This window comes from Rousettus aegyptiacus, unplaced genomic scaffold (genome assembly GCF_014176215.1).
Source record: "Rousettus aegyptiacus isolate mRouAeg1 unplaced genomic scaffold, mRouAeg1.p scaffold_m13_p_11, whole genome shotgun sequence".
Classification (NCBI taxonomy): domain Eukaryota; kingdom Metazoa; phylum Chordata; class Mammalia; order Chiroptera; family Pteropodidae; genus Rousettus; species Rousettus aegyptiacus.
Genome location: NW_023416286.1, coordinates 16,430,916 through 16,458,253, shown reverse-complemented (window position 1 = coordinate 16,458,253; position 27,338 = coordinate 16,430,916). Strand labels below are relative to the sequence as shown.

The following is a 27,338-nucleotide window of genomic DNA, read 5'->3' as shown; positions in this document are numbered from 1 at the left end:
TTTTTCATTTCTGTTAGTATAGTCTTCATTTCTAACTGGTTCTTTTTTATGTTTCCTATCTCTTTTTGTTGAAGTTCTCACTGAGATCATTGAGCATCCTTGTGATCAGTGTTTTGAACTCTGCACCTGGTAGATTGCTCGTCTCCATTTTGTATAGCGTTTTTTCTGGAGCTTTGTTCTTTTCTTGCATTTGGGACATGTTTGTTTGTCACCCTATTTTAGCTGTCTCTCTGTGTTTCTCTCTATGTATTAGGTAGAGCTGTTATGTCTCCTGATCTTGGTAGAGTGGCCTCTTGTAGTAAGTGTCCTGTGGGTCCCAGTGGCACATTCCCCCTGGTTGCTTGAGCCAGGTGCTCCAGATGTGCCCCTTGTGTGGGTTGTGTGTGCCCTCCTATTGTCATTGAGCCTTAAGTGCTGTTGGCATGTTAATGAAGGGAATCACCCCTAGTGTTTATTGGCTTTAAGGACGAGCCATGACTATAGTGGAGGAGCCGTTATGTAGGGGCTGACCCCATGAAGCAGGGTTTGCTTTAACAGGGGTCTGGTACATGCCTAGTCCACCCTGTGGGTGTATCATTTGTGCAGCAAATTGGGTGGTGCTCTGGTGTGGTCTGAAGCTAGCCACTGGGTGTCTTGGTTCTGGGGCCACTTGGGAGGGGCTACAGGGCAGACCAAGTTCAGCCACTGCCTGTGCCTAGCTCAGGGCCACCTGGTAGGAGCTACAAAGTGATCTGTGTTTGGTAGTTGCCTGTGCTAGACTTGGAAGTGCCTGGAAGAAGCTATGCTGCAAACCGAGGCTAATTGCCACTAGTGCTGGTAGCCACTTAGCAAGGGGTGCAGGGTATGCCAAGGCAAGATGCTGCTTGTTTGGAGGTTGTGGATCTTTGAGAGATTTTAAGAAAGGCTGCAGTGTGGCCTGAGGCCAGTAGTTTGAGAGGAAGCTGCTGAAAGAAGTTTGAGCCTATGCATGAGCCTGTGGGGTCTCAGGGAATTACCTGGGTAGGGTAAGCAGTGATATGTCACCCGCCTGCACTTGTTGGCTGTAGGGGCGAGGGAGGGTTCAACAAAGGAACAATGGCACCTGTCAGTACCTCTGTCTGGGAGAGAGCTGCGCCTCCAGCCCTCGCCCCGAAGCCAAACAATTCAGTTCCTCCCCATATATCCCTGGTGCTTTTAGAACTGCGGTCCCTTCTCTGGAGCTTATGGCAAGTATTTGCAAGTGAGTTTGTGTGTGGTCCATTTCAGAGGGCACCTGGGTTTACAGCAGCCCTTTGTCTCACCTTGGTGGATTCCCCACTGATTTTCACAGCTAGATGTTGGGCACTGGTGCTCCAGGCTTGGGAGCCTGGCGTGAGGCTGGGACCCCTCACTCCTCAGGGGACCTCCACAGCCATGATATTGTCTCAATTCTTAATCGCCACACGTGGGAATGGGACCAGTCCATACTGTGTCTTCGTGTGGCTGCTTCTTTGTATCTTTGGTTATAGAAGTTCTGTTTAACTAGTCTTATAGTGATTCTCAAGAATAGTTGTTCTATAATTTAGTTGTAATTTTAATGAGGTTGTGGGGGAGGCAAGCACAGTGTTTACCTACTCCATCATCTTGACTGGAGGTCTAGAGTGAGCATTCAAAAACGTGAATCACATCATGTCACTCCCTGCCTTGAAACCCTCCAGTGTCTTTCATCAGCCTTAGAATGAAAGCTCAGCGTCTGGGTCTAGTTGGCATGCCCGTTCGAGACGGCCCCTGCCCTTCCTGCTACACTCCCTCCTTCTACTGGCACTCGCCTTTCCTGAGCCCCTCCGAGCTGGATCCCCTCAGAGCCTTCACACTCCCAGGGCTTCCTCTTTCCACCGAGCCGCTCTCCCAGGGACCCTCAGCCTATCACCTCCACCCACTGTCGTGTTACATTGTCTTCACGGTGCTTTCCGCTCGCAAATATAACATCGTCTATTGTTGTCTTTCTCTGTTCCACTAGGCTGTCAGCTCTGGAATGGCATGCCCCTTGTTTATTTCCTTCCAGGCTATAGCCCCAGCACCTACAATCAGAATAGGTGACCAAGAAATATTTTGTTACACAAAAGAGTGAGTTCCTGGTGGCCTTCAGACTCCCCGCCCCGATTCTTCCGAAGCTCCCTGTGTTCCTGCAATGCTCATAAAGCCCAATTATCAATTCCTCCTTGGCTTGAACTTGTTTAATTTGGCTTCTGCATCTTGCAGTTCACAGTTCCACCAAGCCTGGAGGTAGAGGAGCTGGCAGAGAGCTCTTAGGGAAGGGAGCTGTTAGGAGTGCTGCCCCTGGTCAACACGCAGACTTTGATCTAGAAACAGAAGTGACTGCAGAGCTCTCAGGCTGTCAAGTGTCTTCGCTGACTGTGAGCAATAAAGCCTATGTTGAAGGAAGGGGAACAAAGCCAGGCTTTCTCCTTCAATACCTGAGTAGAGTAGGCATTCAGATATCTAGCAGGTTTGCCACTCAATTCATAAACTTGGGTCTGCCAGGTAATTGCTTTTCCAATTGCCAGTTTCACTGAGCTAGAAATTACATGTTTGTTATTACTGGACTTCAAGTGGTTCCCAAAGTTACACAGTAATCGGGGAGCCTTCAATGATCCATGAGTGTGGGAGAGGACCTGCCCTCCCCAGCCTAGCTGGTGTGATCCCTGATTTTCAGTGTCTAAATTCAGAGTGATTCTTGGGAGTCCACTTCCAGGCCACGCGTGAGTAAGGGACTCTGCCAAGGCCAGGCACCCTGGACCCTGAGGCCGTCCCTCTCTAGGTCATGCCATGTGGCCTCTGCCGTAGAGGTCTTGCCATCACAAGCCCACCTGACCAGACATCCAGGCAGCACCTGCGTCTGCTAGCCCACGCCACACAGGATGCTCTGAGCAGCTCACTGCCTCCGAAAGCATAAATGCAGAATGGAAGCTGATGCTCTTTTCCACTTTCAAGCTATCAGAATTTAAGGGGTTCAAGAATTTTTCTCCCACAGATATATGCCTCCTCCTCTCTTACTCAGCCGAGAGGTGAGTGTAGGGGCAGGACAGAATCCACTGCATTTTCCCAGCAACACAATCTAATGCAAGCTTTCTGGTTCACTCCTCTCCACCATCCCTCCCCTAGCCAGTCTGGAGGATTGTGGGGGGCGGAGGGGTGGGGGGGGAGAGAGAGAGAGAGAGAGAGAGAGAGAGAGAGGTGCAAGCGAGCGCTGGCTCAGCAGGATCAGCTGCGCACCTGGACTGCGCCTTTTTGAAATGTAAGAGCCAAGACTTCTGCTTTTGCCCTCTGGGTCCTTCATCACGCCACTCTCCAGGCAATGCTGGTCCCCGAGCAGAGGAAGTCACAGGATAAAGATGAATAGGCCGAGTAGAAGTGGTTAGTCCTTCACAGAATACCCAACCACAGGATGGCCGAGTAATCAATTGGAAAGTTTCACAGTTAGAACATCGAAATCCTCTGCACACACCTTGTCTCGAAGGCTCACTAGATGCATAAGCACACTGAAGGTTCAGAGAGGTCACCTCCATGAAAGAGTCCTGTTTACACACCAGCGTTTCCCAAAGCCACTCGGCTTCAGAGCTTCTCTGCAGATGCCTGTGTGGGTCTGAGGCGGCCCAGGCTGCTCCCCCTGGGGCTGGTCGGCTCAAGGCCCTGCAGAAATCTCTGGGAGACTGACTAGTTTCCTACTGCTGCTGTAACAAATCAAGTGACTTAAAATAACATAAATTTATTCTCGTACCCTTCTGGAGGTCGGAAGTCCGAAATGGGTCTTATGGGCTTATAAGTAATAATATAAATGGGCCACTTTAAAATGAAGCCAGCGCTGCCTTGCCAGAGGAACTAACTGCCTCACATGTCTGACACCGCAGACCTCGGAAATGGTAAAACAAGGCAAAATAGCCTTTGGCCTGGGCCTAGGGAAACAGTGCATCCAAAATAAACTGTTTGCAGGGATAACGGGAAAGCAGATATTATGGCTACAGAATTGATGACTATCGAACTGAAAATTAAAATCATTATTTAGAATTAACATCACTATCATCTGCACCAATCGAAATGACTTCTTTGCACAGATGTAATTGTTCCCCTTCCTTTTGTCATCAATACCCCTCGCCTTTGTCTCCTAATCGGAACACTATTTGGACTTCTACCTGAATCGGTGCATCCCAAACAGCTATTCTTTGATCTCAAATAAATGCTTGTTTGCCTCTCACTGTGAAAGGCCTTTTATTTTCAAGTTAACGGATGTCAGTGGGGATGGGTCCTTTTGGAGACTTGATGGAGGAATCTGTTTCCTCCCCTTTTCCAGCTTCTCGAGGCCACTGCCATTCTCGGCTTATGGCCCCCTCCTCCATCTTCCAGCACATGACCCTGATCTCTGCTTCCTTGTCACACCCCCTCCCACTCTGACCCTCTCATGATGATCCTCGTGGTTCCATCAGTCCCGCCTGGATGATCCGGGATACTCCCCCCACCTCAAGAACTTTAACATAATCACATCTGTGAAGTCCCTTGCCACGTAAGGTATCATTCACAGGGTTTCAGGATTAGGATGTGGACATCTTTGGGGGCCATTTGTTCTGTCTACTACAGTGTGTGGTGTTGGAGGGATGGCATGGGCTGTTTGAATCCCTGTCTGGATTCAGGCTACTGTCTGTCACCTCATGTGAAACTGGCTGGTCATTTTCTTGCATGGACCTGTGTGTCGGTAAATCCAGATGAGCCCCTAGGAATTCTGCATTGCAGCCCACCAGTGCCAACAGGAGTGGAAAGACCACCTTTCAATAAACCCACTTCAGTTTTAGAATCTGAAATCTGAGCTGTGACTCAGGCCTCCCTGCCCCTTGTATCGACCTCTTATCCAAGCCATTTGATGAAGCCTCTCAAAAAACAGGGTATGAATGGGCCAATGGAAAGCTGGCCTTGTGGATCTGACACGGCCTCAGTATGCCCATTCATGACAACCCAGGGAAGAAATGGAATTGGTGGCTCATTAAGATCAGGAAAAATGAAACAGTATCAGCTATGCCAAATCCATACTGAGCTTCGGAAAGGCACTGGGCAGCTGCCAGGGCACCTTGCCTTGGGGGCCAGTACGGGTTGGCTCCTCAGGAAAATGGCTGGCAGTCACCACTCAGCTTGCTCTGTGGCTGGGACCAAGGACCAGGATTTGAGAGAATCTTGTGAAACAAACAGCTCTGGAGACACCTGTTTAAACAAAGAAAAGAAAGAAAAAAGGGAGGGAAGGAGGGAGGAAGAAGGAAGGGAAACACGGAAGAAGGAAGAAGGAAGGAAGGAAGGAAAGAAGGAAGGGAGGGAGGAAGGAAGGAAGGAAGGAAGGAAGAAAGGAAGGAAGGAAGGGAGGGAGGGAGGGAGGGAAGAAGGGAGGAGGAAGGAAGGGAAAGAAAAAAGAAAAGAGAAGAGGTGAGGGGAGGAGAAGAAAAAATTCCAAACCCAATTAGGCGTTCAGGCCCTCCTACTACAGAGATGAGAGGCCCTGGCTCTGAAGCCAGGCTCTTCGGTTTTTATTGCACGGGAATTTTCTTCAGAAGGCAGAATCGAGCCTGTGTGCATTCAGTTTGGGTCAGATTTCCAAGTGGGTGTCTGCTTTTTTGCATGCTTTTGGAAGAAGCATTCTTTGAGACTCTGAATTATCTCGATGACTAAACATTAGTGCGGCCTGGGGGGCTTGGGGCTGAGGCTGAATGGGGAAGAGGAGGAGCTTCCCCATTCTGTTGGGTGGGGAAAGCAACCCTCCCCAGCTGATGACTCCTGATAGAGGAGTTTGCTGCCTCCCCTGCCCTTCCCTGAACCTTCCTTTAAATGCGTACCCTTTACCCATTGCCCCCCAGACACACACACATACACGCACACTGGCCGAGGACTGATATGAGTGTAATCTACCATTCTACCCCTTCAAAGGTCAGTTCAGGTCCTTGGACACCAGTCAACATGTTTCTAGGCTGACTTCTAGGCCTGGCCTTCCAAGGGCCACCTTCAATGCACCCAGGCCACCCTGCCTCCCTGACCAAGCAGTCTGGTCACCTGGCTTTCCCTGAATGCCCCTCTGCCCCGTCAGCCCCCTCCCTGCACGTGCTTCCATGATGTCCCAGCCACGCACTCGAGTGGCTGGCCCAAATGCTTTCCTCATCCCGACTCAGGGACCACGTGAGATTTTTCTCTCCTCCCCAGACTCCTCTAATGGGATTTCATCTGGCCCATTAGGGTGTGTGTGTGTGTGTGCGCGCGTGCACACAAGCACATGCGTGTTTGTGGCGGGGAGGTAGAGGGAGGAAGGATGAGGGGAAGGTGAGTGGGGGAGGAGGGATGGAATCGATTTGCACTGAATGTCCTTAGTGGACAGGGGAGCAGTGATAATTGGTAGTGAAAGGGTGGAGCTTTGACGCCATCGAAAATCATTATGAGCCCTTAAAAACCTTTTTTTGTTTAATGTTGAAGTTTTAAAAAAAATCTAAACTGGCCAGAAGATAATACGAAGCTCAGACTCATGCGATAATGAAGGAAACTGTCACTGCTGAGTCTCCCAACAATGTGCTCTGCATAGGTAAGTGCAAACTGGCTCCGAACTGGGCTGCAAGTACATGAAAATACATCATAGCTCAGGGCACCCCATCACCAGGGCTGAACTCCAGCTCCCCCCCCCCCCCCATTTCATCACAATGATGTTTATTTAAACTTCTAGATCCACCAAAAACGATCATGAGTTTGGGCTCTGGCTGCAGACTGGGAGGTTGTTTTGGTCAGAGAGACACCTGGTGGCTCTTGAGATAAACCACACTGTCCTGCCAAAGGACAGTACTCTTGCCCCAAGCTCGGCACCAAGGGGTACTGACGAAGCCCACCTTCTGCTAAGACAAGCACCCAGCATCTCCTTTGCAGGGACAGGGCTGGCCCAGAGGGACACAATGAAGTGGAGCTTTGCTGCCAGGGACAAGTGGGCTTCAACACCTGCCCGGCTCTGTGTCCCGAACAGTCACCGTAACTCCCCTCAGCTTGGTTCCCCCATCTGTGGAAATGGGATCCTAATGCACATAGCTCTAAAGGCCAGTGTGAGGACTGAGCGAGTGATGGGACCCGCGGAGCACACACGGTATTTGAGCGTTGTCTGTTGCCTGCCTTACTGAGACCCAGGTGCCTGTCAGTTCACAACAGGTCCATCGTGGGGCCCACTACAGCATCTCTGTGTTCAGATGGTTACAGTTTGGTCAGGGAGTTGGGTCCCTTGTGGGAACACAGGCTTTGCTCCATCCACAAAGGACACCCCTCCTGAAACCATGTTCCTGGGGTTTCCTCTTAGGGGCCAGGGGTGGGTGTATTATGGCAGCCTCCTCCTCCCTTTACATATTTCTGTATGCTTAAAATGTTGCTATAAGCAGTTATTTTTATATTAAGAAGAAGAAATAATCATTTTCTTTTCAGAGGAAAAAATGTTAAACTTCCATCAATTCTTATTTTCATCTTCACCCTTGAATGATTTTACATCTGTTTATTCATCTTTTTGAACAGAATAAAGGAGGCTCTGGGATTTGGCAGAATTATTTAACATTCTTATATTCTGTCCTTTAATTTCAACTATTGTCATTGTCTTCACACAAGGGAAAACAGCAGACATGTAGACATCTCTCTCTGAAAGAAACCAAACAATGATGTTTATTTCCTTGCCCAAGCTGAGTTTGAAAATGAGGAAAGTAGAGTAATTTCATTTTTTACCAGCTCCGCAATACTTTCCAATACCAGATCAGCTTTCCCACACATCAAGGTAATCCGAATGGGAAACTGAGAGTCAGCATGAGTGGTTGTTTAAAGCATTTTTTTTTTTTGGGGGGGGGGGGGATAGGTATTCTTTACTTTTTTTTTTTTTTAAATGATATGGTTAAGAGAAAGGCATATGCAAAAAATAACTCAAGGAGAATTTTATATGCATTAGGGAATTTTTTTTTTTAAGCAAAAAGAACCCTGTAATTTAAGTAATCTTTTTCTAATTAACTTCTTTGGTTGGCTGGTTTTGCTATGCTCGATTTTCTTAAAATAAAGGTTGCTTTTATTAATCTTGTTTCCTTAGTAAACCAGCAGAACAATTTGGGGATCTATTTTTTGACATGTCAATTTCCAGCTGTCATTTAAAAATACTAGCATTATAACATTCATTTATTCTTCTTTAAGGTTTTAAAGACTGAAAAACTTATCAGGAAGGCACCGATGTTATGATTTATTCCAGTGCATGTGGGATTGTACCAGGGGAATTTACTCAAGTTTTAGGAAGCTTCTGTTTTCTATAGAAGTGGAACCCTTTGCTAAGGTGGCCCAGCCCTCCCTGTCCACGACGGGACGTGGGTAGAACACAGAATTCCTGTGCCTGGGCACCCGGCAGGCCTGGCTCCAGGGGGCATGTTGCGGGCACTGGCCATAGTGCACCAGCCAATGGCACAAACCCTTGACTGCCTCTCTAGTCAAACTGAGCCACAAAATCCACCTCCATGATTCTACTCCTCAAGTGCTGGTATCAGGATGTGAGGGGGGAAAATCATGACATCTGATATAGGATTATGTCATCGGTGTGCCTGTGGAACCTACAATTAAAGTTCTAAAGAGACAGTTTTCTGTCAGTGATAACTTCATAATGTCTTTTCTAAGGAAGGTGACCACATGGCCCAGTTTGCCTGGATAGTTCCGGTTTAGGCCAGTTGCCCTGGCATAAGTAGTAATAGCACCTCCTTTCATGCTAAGTGTCCTGGTTTAAATGATAAAAGACCCTGTCACCTCACCTTCAGGTATTGCTCACTTAGGGCCCACCCCACCCCTCGTTGCCACCTCACAATGTCCACAGAGCCTCTCAGAGCCTCTGGTCCAGACTTTTTACTACTCACCCCACTTGAACTCCTTCAGAGCCAACGAACTCAAAACATAGCCCGCTGGAATAAAACGTGTGTTTGAGAAGGTCCTTCTGTAGACAACCACCCTCACCAGAAAAGTGCTTCTGGGCTGTCTGGCCCAGTGGGACGTGCAGCCTGACCGGGAGCCGGGGCCGGGGGTGTGCTGCAGAGTTCTCCCCACATTCCACCGGGGCAGGCGGGCATTTGGGAAATTCCAGAGGGGCTCGCACAGCTAGGGATGGCAGATCAGAGGGCTCTGGCCAGCCTCACACCCTCACACCCTCTGCTGGCTAAAACCCCACCCCTCTCTCTCTGAGGAGGTGTGGGGAGCAAAGGCGGCCCCTCACAGTTCTCAGTGAACATAGCACTGCGCTGGCCCCACCATGCTCCTCAGGGCCGGCCAAAAACAGATTTTTTGATGAATAAAAAGGAACTTTATTCTAATATAGCATGGAAATTGTTTGAAGTAGGAATTGTTCTTATCTGACAAAAAAAAAATTCTTACACTTTGAATTATCTAAAAGGTTATTTTCTGTACAATTATATAAATATTCCCATATGTATATAAACATGATGTTTACGATCCTAAAATAGTTTTAAAAAATCAATACAATTAGATTCTTTAGACGACAATTAGCACAGCTAGAAAACAAGATGTAATCCCTAAGCACAGCCAAGAATAAAGAGGACACAAGCGGGGGGACACATGGCAGGAAGGGGCTGGGGGGGAAAAGGGGGACTGAAAAAGTGAAAACGTGACCAAATCCTGCACTTGGACTTTGGAGGATGAGACCCAGGAAAAACTAAAGTACATGCAACAATGGAAATGAACCATCCAAGGAAAGGTGAGTTGACTGTGATCGGATTTCAGTCCACGTTGATACAATGATAATACATCACCTGGCAGATTTGTTCTTCCAGGAGCAAGGGCCTTTTTCTTTATTCAAAATATCCAAAGTAGAGCAGAGATAATGAAAAGTCTTCAGAGCCAACAGACATGGACTCGGCCCCTTGTTCTGGCTTGTGTACTGGCTGTGTGATCTTGGGCAGGACACTTAGACATTCTGAGCCTGCTTCCCGCCCTGTGAAAGGTGGACAATAACATCTACTTTGCTGGTTTGTTGGGAGGATTAGAGATACTATGAAAAATACATTGCCTTGGAAAATAGCTGACAATAAATAAAATTATTTTGTAAGTGTGACAAGGGATTCACCTTAGAATTTAGAATAGAGCATTTAGAATTTAGAATAGGCGCTGCTCTGCCTATTTTAAGATTCTGATTTGACTAGTCTATTTCTAAACGGTCTGTGAATTGACACCAACTTCAGAGTCTAAAACGAGCCACATTTCTGCCCCTCCAATGCCATGCGATCACAAAGAGCCACTGAAAGTCAGAAACAGACTATCCCTTTGGGAAGCTGTGGTCACCCCTTTCCTAAGGCACTGGCTCAGTGTGCAGAAGTAGAAGCTCGTGGAGAACTGTGATTTCCTCTAACTTGGGTATCGCTTCCTCAGAGCTGCGTAATGCCAGGGACACCACCGACATGAATTCTGTATCGACTCCATTCACACAGCAGACCATGTAATTGAAGCTCCTGGAGCCATGAAGGAGGCTCCTGCATGCACAAGCCTCCCCCAAGGGACACCTGCTTCTCCAGCACCACGGGCCTCCCAGGACCCCAAGCACCTGGACCCCACAGGAAGCTGGATTTCTCAAGTCTCAGGCTCTGAGACCCTCACTGCAGCTGGGCAGCAATGGTCTATGGAGTGAGAAGCCATGGCTCCACAGAGGAGAGGCTCGTGAGCAAGGAAGAACTCTCCTCAACCTGAAGAGAAGCCTGGCAAGCTCTCTGGCCGGGTGCGTGAGTGAGCGGACTGAGGAAGAAATGCACACGCACACTTGGAGGAGGGCCTGAGAGCAGCAGCAGGGACCGCAACTCTGTCAGTCCTGCCCTGACGGATGACGGCGTGCCATACCCCCAGTGTCAAGGACAGTAAAGGAAGAGATTGTACCAGCAGAAACTAGTGTGTGTGTTTGAGATAAACTGGTCTTGGAGACATGACGCACGTGGGCGTCATAAAAAAAAAAAAAAAGAGGACAACATGGAGATTCTTCATGAGTTCTACGGAAAGGCCCAGCTAAGTTTTTGGTCCTGAGGAGATTTTCCTCATTTTACAAGTAGTCATCCCAAACACTAGAGCAGAGGTCTGTGAGGAGGGCTGCTTGTCCTCCTTCTTCTAGAGTCCAGCACGGTTTCCAGCATACCACCAGAACGGGTGAGGCCTCGCCCTGTACCTGTGGGGTCTGGGCAGGCTGGTCCTACCCAGGGGCCATGTCTGGACGAGGCTGCGTGCTGCAGGGAGGAATGATCTAGAATGTCCAGGAGTGGAAGCCCCTGGTTCTGCCTGCCCTGCTGCCGGTGCTGCTGCCTGGCTAGAAGACGGGCCCCTGGGTCTGCAGCGGCCTGGAGCTTTCAGACGCACTGCTCCTCGTCCCTGTCATTCAGGAGCAGAGACCACTTGTCCCCACTATCGTCAGCCATGGCGCTGTGCCGAGATAGCTTGTTGGACTTCAGGGAGGACAGAGACACCTGGCTGATGAAGCTGACCTGGTCCCAGGGTGTGGCCCTGGGGGAGTCCCGCCACCGGTCATCCATGCCGACGTGCACGCTGACCTGGGACTCGGTCAGGGGCTTCATGTGGCCCTGGGCCCAGGACTCGTACTTCTCCAGGTCGGGCTTCTTATAGCTGCAAAGCAAGAATCCAAGAGCATTTGAACCACTCGTGACACAGTCTTTTTTCTTGAAGCCTGATGAAGGCTTCCCATCCAATCTTTCAATGACATGCAGCATCAAACTCCTAGGGTTCAGGTGGAGTTTGCCCAATTTAGAAACTTCCTATCCAAACACCTGGCACATAGTAGACCATCATTAACTTCTGTTAAATGAAAACATAAGTAAATAAACATCTATTCCAGAAAAGGAAAAATGTTAATACACAGGGATCCCATGTCTACATCAGTCATGTGCCACCTAATGACGTTTCGGTGAACATGACAGAGTCCCGCAAGGTTATAACGGAGCTGAAAAGTTCCTACTGCCGCAGCCGCTGAGACGTCGCAGTGCAACGCACTCCGCACGCGTCCGCGGGGCGCTGCCCGGCGCGGGAAAGCACAGCACGTACTGTCCCCAACGGCACGCGGCCCTTGATAAGGGTAATACGTGACTATGTCAGTGGGTCATAATTTACTATACTATACTTTTTACGGTTATTTTAGAACGTATTCTTTCTACTTATGAAAAAAGTCTGCAGGTCGGCAGCACGCCGTGTGACGCTGGCAGCAGCCTCATCCGCCTCGCGTTTCCCATGTCTCTTGACTCCGTCATTTCTCTTGCGCCGGACTTAATCTCCTGTAACGTGCTGTACAGGCTCATAGCCGCGGACAGGTTATACCGTGCGGCCTCGGTGTGCAGGAGACTAAACCGTCTAGGTTTGTGTAAGCGCACTCTCTGACGGTCGTACAGCGATAAAATCGCCAAACAGCACGTTTCTCAGAACATATCCCTGTAGCTAAGTGGTGCCTGACTCTATTTACATAAGTAGCCCTTGAGCAGAATAACTAGAATGACCCAGCACCTGATGACTGTTAAGTGATAATTTTTTTGCTCATGGTGCTGATAAATCCTTATATGAACACACACTTGGCTCCATGCAGGACGGTCCCTGGGGTCTTTGCTTTAGGTGAATCAGGAACCGGAGCACAGCACACGCCCATTGCCAGCCCAGGAGGGCACTGGCTGGCCCAAATCTGCTTGCGCATGCAGAGCCCAAGGGCGTAGTAATACCATGTGTAGCGTACGCTCCTGCCATGCGGGAACTTACCACTTCAGCTGCAGTGATGAGAGAACCACAGACACGGAAGAGGCTGCCATGGCCGCCGAGCCCATCCACGGCTGCAGCACGATGCCAAAGGGCATGAAGACTCCTGCCGAGGGGAGGACAACACTCACGCTGCAGCCCAGAGGGAAGAGCGAGGAGAACTCCCACCATGAAGTCCTCCTCCTCAGGGTGGCTCAGAAGCCCCTGGCGTGGGACCACATGCTCACAGGCTGAGGCAGGCTGTTTCAGGGGCGGGCAGTGGGGGTGCTGTCAAGGCGACTGGGTTGTCCCATGCACCCTCACCTTCCTGTGCCCGTCCACAAGCAGCATTACCTGAGTCAGAGGAAGCTCTGGGGGAGCAGGGAATCTCTGGAACCCAAGGGGCAGCAGCAGGGTGGAGGGAGCCAGCTGTCCTGAGGCACCATGGAGACTGAGTGAATGCTCAGACAACAAACACTGCTGGTGGCCACAGGACTGTCTACATGACTTGTCTTCCCTAAGGGCTCAAAACACCCTTTTAAAGGGCATTGAGAGCCAGGCCCCAGAACAGAGCCAGAAAACTCAGCCCACGTCTGGACAGAGGCCTGTGGCTGAGGTGCAAGCAAAGGAGGGAATCGGCTCCAGAGCCAGCTCTGTGAGCCGTAGGTACTCGTGCCTGGGCTGCCTGGTGCAGGAGGCCAAAGCGGACACGCTAATCCATCACACGAATGAACATCGACCACTCAGGCACAACAGGAGACTGAGCTGGGAGCGTGTTTAAAACTTCAGGTCTCAGCCATGCAGGAAAGTGTTTAGAACCTTTCCCCACCTGGTAGCACAATATTCGATGGGGAAGGGAGGAGTTATAAAGCAGAAAAAACCCATCTCTTTCCATGATCATTTCTATGAAGATGGGGTAAGTCTTCAGCAGGATGAATTTTCAAGATAAGGTTCTAAACATCATGGCTGTGCCTAGCACATAGCAGGTGCCTCCTAACCGCTAATAATATATATATGTGTGTGTGTGTGTGTGTATATATATAATATATATGTTATATATATTATATATATTATATATGTTGTATATATTATATATATATATTTCAGACCATATGTCTTAATAAATGGTTCAGAAAATAGGGCCATAGTAAATAAAGAGTCAGGCATCTTGGCCAGCTTTTCAAAGAGGACCAGAGTGAATGAAGGTTTGGGTTGTTTCTGCAGTTAGAGACTTAGCAAGCAGAAAACATAATAAAATCAGTTCTTTCTAAAATGCTTCTGGCCACAGCCAGCGAGCAAGATGGACTGCTAAGTTCGGCAGGAGCCCGGCAGGCAGACAGCCAGAGTCAAGGTAACTGAGCGGCGAGGGCCGCCCTACCTGCTGCGATGGGGATCCCAACCATGTTATAAATCAGCGCCAGCACCAAGTTGAGCCGTATTCTCCAGACTGTCCTCTGGGAGAGGTGAATGCCAGCGACTACGTCAAGCAGGTTGTTCTGTAGTAGGGGAACACTTGGTGAGTCAGGAGCTGTGTCCCATGGCCCTTACCACTCCCACTGCCTGGACAAAGGGGAGGAGGAGACACAGCAAGCTCACCCTGATGAGAACAATGTCAGCTGCCTCAATGGCGACATCGGTGCCCGTCCCGATGGCGATGCCCACGTCGGCCCGGGCCAAGGCCGGGGAGTCATTAATCCCGTCTCCCACCATGGCAACTTTCTTCCCTTCCTTCTGGAGCTCCTGGACCTTGGCCACCTTATGAGAAGGCAGCACCTCCGCAAAGACTTTGTTGATACCGACCTAAAAGTAAAGGAGAAGAACGGTCAGAAAATAAATAAAAACATGACAATCCCCAGTGTCGGCAAAGGACAGGAACATAGCAGGAACCTGAGAGGCATCCTGCCCCATCCCCACCTCAGCTTCCAGGTCCAGTCACTGCTGTCAGCCGCCAAGCCCTACAGGCTCCAGGTCACATGGCAAGTTTACTCCCCACCCCCGTCGCTATGATTTGGGGTCCTCGCTGGTCTCCCTGCCTACATCCTGGCCTCCCAGCTCTCTTCTCCACATGCTGTCCCAGTGTCTTTCCAAAATGATAATCATTTGGTCATTTTACTTTCCTGCTTAAAGTTCTCCAGCAGACTCCAGTTCCCTTAGGAAAACATCTAAACTCGGTGATCTGCTTCCCAAGGTCCCATTAGATCAGGTGTCTCCGCCCATCTCCAGCTCCCTGCCTCGCCGACCCTGCGGGCCCACACTGAACTCTGCATTCTCCAACTCACTGCTTCTTTGTGCTCCCCAGGCGGTGCTCATGCTGCTTGTTCTGTACTGACTGCAAGGTCAGCAGGCCCTTCCTGCTCCCGTCCTCTTCATCAGACCACTCCTGACTCAAAATCCTCTCCCCTTGGAAGGCAGCCCCGGCCCCTGCCAGGCTAGAGGGTAAGCTGGCAGCTCCCACATGTCCTATGCACCCTTCTGTTGAAGAACCAAGCATTCAACTTCGACTTGGTAATCAGTCCACCATCCCACAGGACTGTGAGCTCCTCAAGGGCAGGTGCCCTCTTCACTCTTCTTGGTAGCCTGTCTATCACATGGGTGGTGCTTAATAAATGCTTGCTGAATGAATGAACAAATTTTCACAAGTTCATCATCAGCAAGGAAGGCTAAGTAAAGAGAGGTACTGCTGCTTCCTTTGTCAAAAGCATACAGCTTTACACACATTTTTGGGAGTGGGGGGTATATGCAATTTTCAGGATTCTGCACTCGAGCCATCCCATGTGGTCGGTCAGGCAGCAGTGCTATCCTCGAGGCCCTGACTCAGAAGCCAAAGCTGCTGGATAACTGCCTAAGATCCCATCGTTTATCTGGTGCACACGAGTGGGAAGAGTTGAACTGGCGAAGCATTCTTTCAACGTGGAGACAAAGATGTTTATATCAGCTCTCAAGTCATAATCTTTTTTTCCACTGTAAAGACTGGGGAATAGAAAATGATGGAATGGCTCTTCCAGGGTTGTAGCTGGTTGTGCATGAATTAGGGCTTCTAGGCCCCGGAGAATGTAATCTTTGCTGAGCAGATCAGAGCACGTGGAAGAAGTACCCAGCAAAGAGGAAAGGACAGAAGCCAAGCTGAGTGCTGGACGCTCTGGCACTTACTTTTTTTCTCAAACTGCTTCTGCAAGCTTAAAATCGCTTTAATCGGAAAGGGGGAGGACAGCCCGCCCTGGATCCCAGCCCATACCTGGGTAGCAATGGCTCTGGCTGTCTTGCGGTTGTCCCCCGTGATCAGAACCACGTCCACACCCATGCTCTTCAGCGTGTGCACAGCCAGGGCGGCCTCCTGCTTGACGGTGTCTGCGATGGCGATCATCCCACAGAGCACCCCTGGCAGAAACGCCCCAGTAAGTGCGTGATGGCGGGATACCGGGCGGCCCCAGGAGCAAGCCCGATTTCAAGAGTGGGAATAGTTTCCACATTATCGTGTTAACGCAAAAAACAAAGCACCCAATTATATAACATAATATGGTTTTGATTTCGTTTTTTTAATACCGACAGATTTAATATTGACAGATGCATACGAAAATGTCAACACTGGCTCTCTGAGGGGTAGGATAATGGGTGATTCAATTTTCTTTACAGCTCTCGGGATTTTCTAAATTTTTGCAAGGCATATCTAGTGCTTTGCAGAGTGGCTGGCTTATAACTCAATACATGTTAGCAATTAAAATATGAGAAATATCACAAATACAACAAATGCTACTTAGAAAGTGATAAATGTCCAAATGGCAAAAAAAAAAAAAAAAATCCTTCCTTTTCTTCTTCTCCTACAAAAATACACTTGCATACACACACACGCACGTGCGTGTATGTGTGTATGTGTGTGTGTGTGTGTGTGTGTGTGTGAATCTTTTACATATTGAAGCAGAAAGGTTTTCGAGACCTGAGGCGTAATGGGAGCAGAGTAGGGGTGAGTGATGTATAATGCGGCACTTCTTTGGTTGAGCCAATTCTGGCCTGACGAGCTGAGGAGACTGTGGGTTTACAAGGATTTAGAAGAAGGCCTGGTCGTGAGAGGAGGAAAAATAAGAAAAGAAGAAAGAGGAAATATTTGGCTGGAACATTCAAAATACAGCAACATAAATTATTATTCCTTACTTTTACTTAGTGTTACTTCTATTAGCAGAAATCGACATTAACAAAGTAAGATTCTAATCTCTCTGAGACGTGAAGTCCAAGATACAACTGAGTATGGAGACACATGCGACCTTGGGAAGCACCGAGAAACGCTGCAGGGGCCCCATCATTTAAAGGCATGCCACAGTGCAGCTGCATGAAGAGTGAACCGTTTTCTCTGCAGTGACGAAGGAGAAGGATGACGCCAAACTGCCAGCTGGGAGAGGAGCAAACAAGGATGGTGAAGACAGTTTGGAATTCTAAGAGTGAGGAGACCCGTGCAGGGCAAGACCTGGCCTCGGGACCGAGAATGAAGCGAAAAAGATGGCAAGGCGATCTTTAACGAAATGGAACTAAATTAATAGAGAGGAAGATCTATCTATCTATTTATTTATTTAAGGAAGGAGAAGTTTATTTTTGCCTGACATCTCCAAGAAACTTCATTTATGAGAAAGCAGAAGGAAGGCGTGAGTAGAGAGGTACCATCAATAGCCACCAAGATGGCTGTCTGGCCTTTCATCTCATGGGCGGTCATCGCGTCACTGATGTCACTGGAAATGGCCAGGCCGTTGCGTCTCATCCATTCTCGGTTTCCAATCAGCACAGAGAAGGTCTGCGTATCCACATCTGTTCAAAAGAGTCTGTGGTTATTCCCAAATAGTCCAATTTCACTGTGAGAAATTACTAAAAACTATGGAACCCTTTTAACAGCAAAATATCTACTTAACTGTTCTGAGAAATTATAACCTAGCACTCTCAAAATGCCATCCTTAAAGGAGCAGGGGAAAATGTATAATTAAAGTGTAGAACATGTGGGTATGAATTAAAATGGGGCGTTAAAAGGTACACGCTGTGTGTGAAAATGCTACGAACGCAGCAGGCACTATGCCGCGCGGTGTCCTTATTCACCTTCGGGATCTGCCGCTGCCTCTTGCAGGGATCAGAAGCAGGTGGTTCTCTCTCTAGCTCCAAATCCAAGCATTGACTAGATTCATCACTGCTTGGTACAGACAATTCAAAGTGAACCAGCAAATAATTCTACCTCTATGGAATGTTCTAAGGCTACAGCTCCTAAAAAGGCCAGGCGAGTCTGTTCGCCTGTCAGCTTCGAACTGTGTGTGCCACTAACTTAGGTGTCACTGCACACGCCAGGCCCTGTACGCTAAATGGAAAGACATCCTGGGCTGTAAATTGCCAGAAGGTGGTAGATGGCTTCTAACAACAAAATCTAACTCAGGATTCAACTAGCAACATACTTAAGAAAAAACACTAGATAGGTTTTTCCTGGTGTCAGGGGTTAGGGTGGTCCCACACTCTTACACTGACGGCTGCACCAAGCTATCCTTAGAATATTCAAAAGCAGCCGCCACACCAAGCGATGTCCCTTATCTTGGGCCGACCATCTTCACCCTCTTTCCCTGACTGCTGCCAGGTCTGTAAATGTGAAACACCCGTCAGCGTTCTACCGCGTGAGAGGTTTCCCGTTCAGGAAGAACAAAGTAGAATTACCATCTGTCTACTTTGTAGCTTACAAGAAGCAAGGTTAACTTGGGATAAGAAAGAAGAGACTCAAAATTGTGGAGCAGATAAGCAACACTTTATGAATTTAATTAATATACTACTTTCATCTACCATTAGCATCAAGATTCAGATGTGTCAAAGAACTCCAGAGAAACTACAGGCTTTCCTGGGAAGGGAGGTGCGCAGCGTGCCAGCCGGGAGCGAGCCTTCTCCACAGCAGGGGAACCGGGTGGCATGCCTGGCGCGGTGCTCTCTGCGGTTTGGCCTGCCGCCACTTAAACAGCTGGGCCCAACCCCTGGCAGGTTGGCAGGCCGAGTGGCAGAGACAAAGGCCAGGGATACCTGTTTCTATGGGAACACTGCCAAGCCCGTTCAGGTGAGTGGCCCGTTTGCTCAGGTGCTCGCTGTGGGCCAGGATGCCTTCCACGTTGCTGACTTTACAGCCGATTCCACAGCCTGGAACAGCCTGGAAGTCCATGCAGTATCCCAAGGCCTCCGTTCCAAGTTCCTGTGAAGGGAGTGGGAAGAGGGATTAGAAAACAGAGGTGAGGGGGGTTTGAGAGGGAGGCAGGACAAAGACCAGAGGCGGGGAGAGGGCGAGAGCGAGAGCAGCACTAACTGGGAATTCAGAGGGAGAAGAAGGGTGAGAAGTAGCATAATTGCAGGGAGAGGAGAGATCAACTCTTAACCGAGCAGTTCTTTTTCTCTTCTCTGACCCAGACGATCTTTCACATCAAACGCCTCAAATTAAGGGGTGGGGAAAGGGATAGTATGAAGGTGCCAAAGAGAGGAAAGATATTATTTTTGTGTTGCAAATGTTTTTATTAAAATGATGGAATAGGCAAGTAGTAACAAAACTATTCTGAGGCTACCAAGAGAGAACGGCCCATTTACAGGCCCTAGAATGGGGAAGAGCGGCGTCAGGAGAAAGAAGCGAAGCTATTTGGTTAACAAAATGAAAAGGATACTGAGGGTGAGCGGAATTCCTCCTGAAACATTAGAAACAGGGGAGGTGACAGGGCAGCCTGTCCGACCCTGCACGAAAGGCAAATACGTGAAATGAGGTTTCTGAAGGTTCCCTGTCCATGAAAAGTTGTCAACTCTCTGATAATCGTGCTTGCTCAGACCATTTAAATTTTTTCTGGACAATGTTCTGGCACATCCTGTTGTCACTGTATTCAGACTGGAAACAGAGGAAATTAAACAGGACCTTTCATCTGGAGAGATCAAAAGATGAATGCTTTCCCATGAACTGTAGCAAGATTGCACTGGGCTTTCGGCTCACTTCTGTGGGTTCCTCTGCATTTCAGGCGTCCCTGAATGAGTGGATTGCTCCCGCCCTCGCCCTAATGCCCCATTCATTTTTGTATTCCTTTGCACTAGGCACTCATAATGTACTGAATTTATATACCATCTGTCTTCCCTACTCAACTGCCAGCTCCCAGAGGGCAGAGTTCACATCTTACTAGTTGTTGTCAGGAGCACGGATGCTCAGTAAATGCTCAGTAAATGACTGTTAATGCTGAATTGCTTTTGTGATGATCTGAAATGTGACAAGGAACCAACTACTGCAAGCCACGTCTCCACCCACTCCGGGGGCCTGCTAAATGGTTTTCCAGACCACGCAAGCCAAGGCCTCTTTGAAGGCAGTTGACTCAGGTGCCAGTGACAGCTGAGAGGAAAGGCCTGTGAGAAGGAAGGAGCTGGGAGGCTTCCGGCCAGCTGGTGAGAGGAGAGGTGGCAGGGGGAGCAAGGGGACCAGCAATGCCCAGGTCTACATACCTCTTTACAGTATTTGGTGACAGCCACACCTAAGGGGTGCTCGCTGCTGGCCTCCGCAGTCCCCACCACAGCAAGAACCTTCCTGAGGGGCAGCGTGGCCACATCCACAAGCAAGAGGACCCGCATGACTTTGGGGACCCCATGGGTAATGGTGCCAGTTTTGTCAAACATCACAGTCTTTATCTGCCAAAAAACCACATCTCAGTGACCACAAATACTTTCAGAATTCACATAATCTTGTGACAGAACTTCACTGAACTTTCCTCAAGCAGATAACACTCCATATTCCATGACATAATCACCCGCACTCAGTCCCAAAGTTTGACCACTCTCCCTGCAAAAACAGTTTCCCTCTCTGCCCAGGCAAAAAAAAAACAAACCCACACTGTGGCTTAACCTTCAACAGGCTGGGCTGGAAGTGCTCACTGCGATGCTCCAGGAGGTGGGACGCCACTGTCTCCCGATATACTACCGCGGTCAGATCAGGAGCCAGGGAGTTGGCCTTTCTCCCTGTCCACTGCTATCTGCTGAGCCAGCCACAGTTTTTTCTGGCTTGCATAAGTACAAAAGCCTACTGAGAATAAAGCTCTTGCACTCCAAGTTCAAGGAAGGAAGGGAGTGTTCCTTGGCCATAATAACAAGTAACCACCGGAGCCAAGTTTTAGACCTGCCCACTTGGTCAATGGCACCAGTCCCCATGGGCCTGGCTCAGCCACCGAGCAGCAGCCACACTCTGTTTCCATGGCCAGAATCTACTAATCCTTGGACACACATTTCCCTAAACCCCACACAAGGGCAGCTGCTTGCTATGTTCGGACTGTGTCCCACAAGCATGGTGATCCCTTATTTAGCAAACAATAGGTTCGGCTTTTTGTTTCTGATGCTGAGTGCTAGCCTCTTCAACACAATCAACTGCTCTTCCTCTTCTTAGTCCATCCTTCGCTATGCAGCCAGATTTTCCCAACAAGTGATCCAATCACATCAAGCAGGTGCTTCAGACTCTCCACAACTCCCTGTCATTCTTTAGGTTAAGTTCCGCATCCTTTAATTAACCTCCAAGGTTCTTCAAGGCTCCTATCTCCCTCCTTTCCTCCCTCAACATTCTCATCTCCCAACTATTTCAATGACCTCCTTCCTGACTTCCTTCCTTCCTTCCTTCCTTCCTTCCTTCCTTCCTTCCTTCCTTCCTTCCTTCCTTCCTCCCTCCCTCCCTCCCTCCCTCCCTTTTGCAAATAACTGTTTAGTGTTCTCAATGTGCCAGGCACTGAGCAAGTGGCTGAGGATACACCGGTGGGAAAAGTTCACAGTCTCCGATCTCCTGAGTCTATGATGTGGCACTATAGCACTCCAGGTCCTTTCCGCATGCTGCTCCCACTGCCGGAACATCCTTCTCAACCTCTGCTGTCTGGCTTACTCTCGTTCAACTGCTGAGTCTCAGAATGAGCTTTGTGTTTCCTTCCCTGACCACATGCACCACCTCTCACCTCCAGTTTGAGACACACAAATCCAAGTTAGGCACAGGACCCACACAGTCAATGCTCAACAAATACTGAATAAACCAGTGGAAGAATGGAAGGTTAGGGACTGGTATGCTGGGCCAAAGGAAGATTCTTCACAAACACTGCTGCCCACCACTCCACTCCCCAAGGTCACAGGACCCTCTCTCTGCTCATCGTATGGATGCAGAGCTGGTACTTTTCTCTGGGTGGGAACCCCGGCTCTGTCGTTTATTAACTGCAGGCCTTTGGGCAAGTTACTTCGCCTGGTCCTGCTGCAGTTCCCTCATCTGTAAAATGGTCCTCAGAGTTGTTGATGAGATTAAAGCGACTAATATTTATAAAGCATTTAATTCCATAACTGTTAGCTGCTACTTTTCGTCATTCTGGTAGTCCTGGCTTCCTGTTTTACTTAACACTGCTACCTGAGGCTTCCTTCAGGTTTTTCTCTTAATATGAAATTTAAACGGGTACTATTTTCACTAGACCTAAGTTAAAAAAAAATCATGTAGTAAACAGCTACAAAATCATCCCAGCCAAGACCCCAAAGGACAGCAACCTTATGGGCCATCTCCAGGGGCTTGCCTCCCTTGATGAGGATGCCGTTCTGGGCGGCCACGCCGGTGCCCACCATGACCGCCGTGGGCGTGGCCAGGCCCAGGGAGCAGGGGCAGGCGATGCACAGCACTGTGATGGACGTCTGGAAGGCGAACCGGATGATCACCTCTGCCTGGGAGAGGTGCTTGCTGGGGGTCTGAAAAGAGGAAAGAGAGGCGGGTGGAAAGTGAAATGAGGAATCACGCAGAATCCTAATCACATGAGACATTTCAGTGTAGGCAGTGGGGCCTGAGACAGCATGAGGAGCTGGCTTTAGGAAACATGCTGTGCTGCCCTCTGCTTTGGTGACATCACATGGCTCACTCTCCTGCTCTGTGTACTGGTGTCCCAACTCGATCCAAGAATCCTATCAAAATCCCTGATGGGGGACAAAGCAGAGACCATGGAGATTCACATCCTGGCTCTGACACTAACTTAACCTCTGTGTCTCAGCTTCTTCACATGCTAAGTGGAAATAATAATACCCATCTCACAGGTTGCTGTAAGAATTAAGTGAGATTATATATATATATAAAAACACATATAAACATGTACATATATGTTATAAAACACCTGGCATAGGAGAGGCATCTAAGAAGTCTAAGAAATTGTAACTATTACATTTTCATTATTATGAAAGCTTTAAAAAATTATCGATTTCCAAGGCATCTACCCTAAGGTGATAATCATAAAGTGGGAAAAGATGACCAGGGCCAAGCATAGGATATTTATCACAGTGCATTATTGTAATGGCAAAAAAACGAGGAACAACCAGTAGGGGGTTGGTTAATTAAATTGTGAATATGGTGTATATAATGGAATAATTTGCAATTGTTGAAGTGATAATGTATTATCTATAGTTATTGACATGGAAACATATCAGTAGCATTGCTGAACAACAACCAAAAAAGTGCAAGATGGCATGCATTGTGATTTAATTAGTACAGAATTATCAGCCTAGATCTATACACGGCCTTTCAACAACACTGGAAAGATGTTTACCAAAGTGTGAAAAACAGTTACTATTAGGAATGGGATTTGGAGCCATCTATATTTTCTTCTATTCTTCACTACTGTTTTCTTTGTAAATCCAAAACAAACAAAATATGAGTTTCCTGTCCAGCTACCTGGTGGCACGTATTGACATTATTATTTGCATTCTGATGTCTTGCCTTATCTTGATTTGTTTTTCAAAATGGCTGATGTCTCTGGAGTACAATCAGGAAATGCTATATTCACTTAATTATAATAAAGAAGCATGTTTTCTAAATCAAGGATAGAGACCATAATCTCATGAGCTTCCATTTACAGTTTATTCTTTGATTTTGAAAGGCAGGATTCTAAAATAAGATATATTATTAAAGGGTCATTTAATTTTCATAGAAAGAGTTGGATTTAGGTAGAGAGACATGTTGTTTGAGACATAATGTAATTCTTAGAGATAAAGATGATTTTTTTTTTTTTAAACCCAGTAATTCTTATAAAAATAACACCTGGTATTCTGATGGGACTGGGTGGACTTCTGGAAGTTAACATGAACCCTGTCCCTACAAAGACGTTTATGTAGCACGGCAATGACAATATCTTAAAGGAACATGCAGTACCTCATTTGCCAGCAGCCTCCCTGATATTGCAGATAAAAACAGAAGAAGCCAGAGTAAGATGGAAAGGCAGGGAATAGCAGAAAGCCACATATTCCAACTTGTTTAGGACTGAGTGTTCCCACAGCCACAAGCCAATGAGCTGCTCTCCAGCAAAAGCAGAAATTTTAGGCAGTCAGGTGCCATAATAGCCACTGGCAAATTCTAGGAATACAGTCATAGATTATTCTTAAAAGCACTAAGGTCTCTTTAGATGTCAGATAGTATATAATTTGGACAGTTTTCATTTTAAGATAGGAAATTGGAGGGAAAAATGACATCTTAGTGGATGACATGTACTCCGAGAATATATGATATACTTTTAATTATGGGTAGACATTTTTTTTAAAAGAAAAAAAAGTATTCATTCCATATATGCAGTTTCTTATTCTATGCTTCTAAGGTAAAACATACATTACACTGGGCTAGGTATGAGATATTTTTAAAAATAAGGTAAAACATTGTTCTTCTCACTGGACAGTTATCAGTTACTACTCTAAGTGGACCATTAGCTTTTTATGTATATACCAAGGTTTCTCAATCTCAGCACTATTAACATTTAGGGCCAGATAATTCTTGGCTGTGGGGTCCATCCTGTGCATTGTAGATGTTTAGCAGCATCCCTGGTCTCTACCCACTGGATGCCAGTAGCATGCCCCCTTAGTCCTGACAAATGAAACTATCTCCAGACATGGCCAAACGTCCCTGGGGCAACAAAATCACTCCCAATTGCAAATCACTGATGTGTACAGTTCTCATCTCTGAAGCACACCTTTTTTGTTTGTTTTTTGGGAGATTTTTTGGGGGGTATTTTCCACCTTTTAAAAAGTTTGATAAACATATTTCTTAAGATAGTATTCATTTACTTTTTTAACTCAACAATGTATATTCCATTGCCTCATATATAATATTTAATAAATATTTACTAAAAAGCTATTAGCATTGCTTGGAAAGCTGCAAGGTTAAAGATGGTATTTATGGACACAGACAACCAAAAATATATTTTTCTTAAAATTTGTTAAATAATATTATCATGCCACTGAAATCTAAAGTGACCAATCTTCCACAGGGTGTACCTCACAATCCCCAAAATGAACAATACTGCATAATGTAAATGCTTTAAGCATTACAACGGAGAGCCAATCGGTGTGTGAAATTATCTAACTAGAAAGCAGACACCATCTTTAAGAAAAACCTGCAGAAGGAGAGTGACTGATTGTCCTACCCCAGCTAAGATTTTGTTGCCAATAAGTGAAGCAATCAAATAAAATGTAATGAGTAACTAAAGCCCAATGAATCTAAGACATGAAAGAATAGGAGTAATGGCAATAGATTATTTAAAACACAACAACCGCGCAGCCCGCAGCATTCAACTTACAGGAAAGTATGTCTGAACAACACCAAAATCGATAAAACCGATTATAATCCATACCACCACCGTCAAAGTTGAAATGATGATGATAAATGGGACAAAATATCCACTAAATCGGTCAGCCAGTTGTTGAATGGGTGCCTATAAAAATAAAACACCGAGACCATGGGAAATTACAATCTACAAAGAAATCAACCGCAAGCATAGAAAAGAACTGGGATTCTTCGCTCCCTCATTAACTCTCAGCTCAATAAAACCTGCTGAGTCCATGGAACTCTTGGAATGATTTCTAAAATGAGGAAGCTGAGATGATACCGTTTTTTAAACTTCTTCATTACCTTTGACATCTGAGCTTCTTCCACCAATTTCACAATCTGAGCCAAAGTGGTGTCATTGCCCACATGGGTGGCACTGATGAGCACAGAGCCGTGTGCATTTATAGACCCGGCAATCACTGTGCTTCCAGGTTTCTTAGTGACTGGCATGGCTTCTCCTAGAGGTGGAGAAAGGAGACAGGCTGTCATGCGCTAAGCCTCATTCGGTATTCACAGGGCCTGGCAACTGTGCTGATACCCACCCAAAGGGAACGAGAATCAAGTCACCTAACCTGTGATGAGAGACTCGTCGGCCATGGTACTGCCCTCCAGGACTTTCCCATCCACTGGGAACTTTCCCCCAGGAACCACCTTGATGACATCACCCCGCTGCACCAGCTCCATGGGTACTTGCTCCTCTCTGCAACAAATGCCACTCGGATTACACACATTCACTGGAGCTCGCCCTCTTGGTCTGTCACCAAGGCCGGGTTCTAGACAAATTGTTGGAATAGTTACATTATACTTGATCTACATTGAGCAGCAGTATTCATTTTACCTGTCATTTACAGATTGAGCCAATATTTATTATGCAGCTACTAAGTGCCAGGCATGGTATTAAGCACTGGGAATGTACCGTGATCAGGACTGCAAAGTCTTTACCCTCATGAAGACAAATTCCATGGAGGAAACAGACAACAAACAAGGTAGTTCTGGTTATTAAATACATGCTCTGGTGAAAATTATGTGACTGGGGGGGTGCGGGGGCGGGGTGCTTTAGGTAGTGGAATGAGAAGCCCTCACTTGGATGATAACATTTGAGCTGAGACCCAGATGACAACAAGGGCCAAAATACAGAGAAATAACATTCGAGGGATTAAAAAGAGCTAATGCAAAGGCTCCAAGACGGGTCGGAGGGGTGCCTCTGAGAAACAGGATCATGGCAAACATGGCTAGAGGGAGGCGAGGGAGGCAGGCAGAATCTAGATCACCCCTGGTTTAGCAAAGAGGAACGCATGCTTTGAATGTAAGGTTTTAGTGGGAAAATGACATAATCTGATTCACATTTTCAAGTCATCTCTCTGACTACTTATGAGAATGGGCTGCAAGGGTAAGAACAGAAGGTGAGAGATGAGTTAGGCTGTTGCAGCCTCCCAAACAAAAGACACCAATGGTGTGGGCTAGAGAGGAGATATACTGAATGCTTAAGGAAAGAATCACAGATGAGTTCCAAACTTTCAGTATGAGCCACTGGGTGGATGAGAAATCATTTAATGAGATGGAGACAACTATGGAGAAGCACTGAGAGAGGAAGAGGGAAGAGGAGATGAAGATCTTTGTTTTAACCTGTCGGGTCTGAGATGCCTATTTGACTTCCATGTAGAAATGTTAAGTTGAAAGTTGCAAATATGATTAGAGCTGGGAGAAGAAGTCAGAGATCGAGGTACACATCTGGAAGCACACAAAATAGAGATGCATTCAAAGCCATGAAATGGTATGAGGTTGCCTAGAAGAGTAACTGCAAAAGAGGAGTCCTAGAACTAAGCCCTGGGATGCGCAAATATTTGGAGGTTGAGCAGGGGCAGAGGGGCAGCCAGTGATGCGGAGGAAAAGGAGAGACAGACGATCAAAGGAGCAAGCACCCAGCCCATCCTATCGGATACCGCAGACGCAGTTACACAGGTGCAAACGTATG

The 27,338-nt window shown here is 47.4% G+C and overlaps 1 protein-coding gene across 3 annotated transcripts in view; it reads right to left on the bottom strand.

Moving 5' to 3' along the window:
- Positions 1–7,869: 7,869 nt before the first annotated feature.
- Positions 7,870–27,338, bottom strand: part of ATP7B (ATPase copper transporting beta) — a 79,286-nt gene continuing 59,817 nt past the window's right edge. The window contains exons 10-22 of one of the 3 annotated variants that reach the window (XM_016131380.2): positions 25,936–26,063; positions 25,667–25,821; positions 25,335–25,469; positions 22,279–22,473; positions 20,224–20,406; positions 18,784–18,949; positions 17,404–17,547; positions 15,989–16,131; positions 14,350–14,553; positions 14,132–14,249; positions 12,778–12,880; positions 11,505–11,643; positions 7,870–9,976 (exon numbers count right to left, since the gene is read on the bottom strand). In XM_016131380.2, the coding sequence (XP_015986866.2) occupies positions 9,950–9,976; positions 11,505–11,643; positions 12,778–12,880; positions 14,132–14,249; positions 14,350–14,553; positions 15,989–16,131; positions 17,404–17,547; positions 18,784–18,949; positions 20,224–20,406; positions 22,279–22,473; positions 25,335–25,469; positions 25,667–25,821; positions 25,936–26,063 (1,840 nt within the window). In that variant the 3' untranslated portion in view covers positions 7,870–9,949. Of the gene's footprint in view, positions 11,644–12,777; positions 12,881–14,131; positions 14,250–14,349; positions 14,554–15,988; positions 16,132–17,403; positions 17,548–18,783; positions 18,950–20,223; positions 20,407–22,278; positions 22,474–25,334; positions 25,470–25,666; positions 25,822–25,935; positions 26,064–27,338 lie in introns of all 3 variants that reach the window. The other 2 variants (XM_016131379.2, XM_016131381.2) reach the window with 2 other exon arrangements.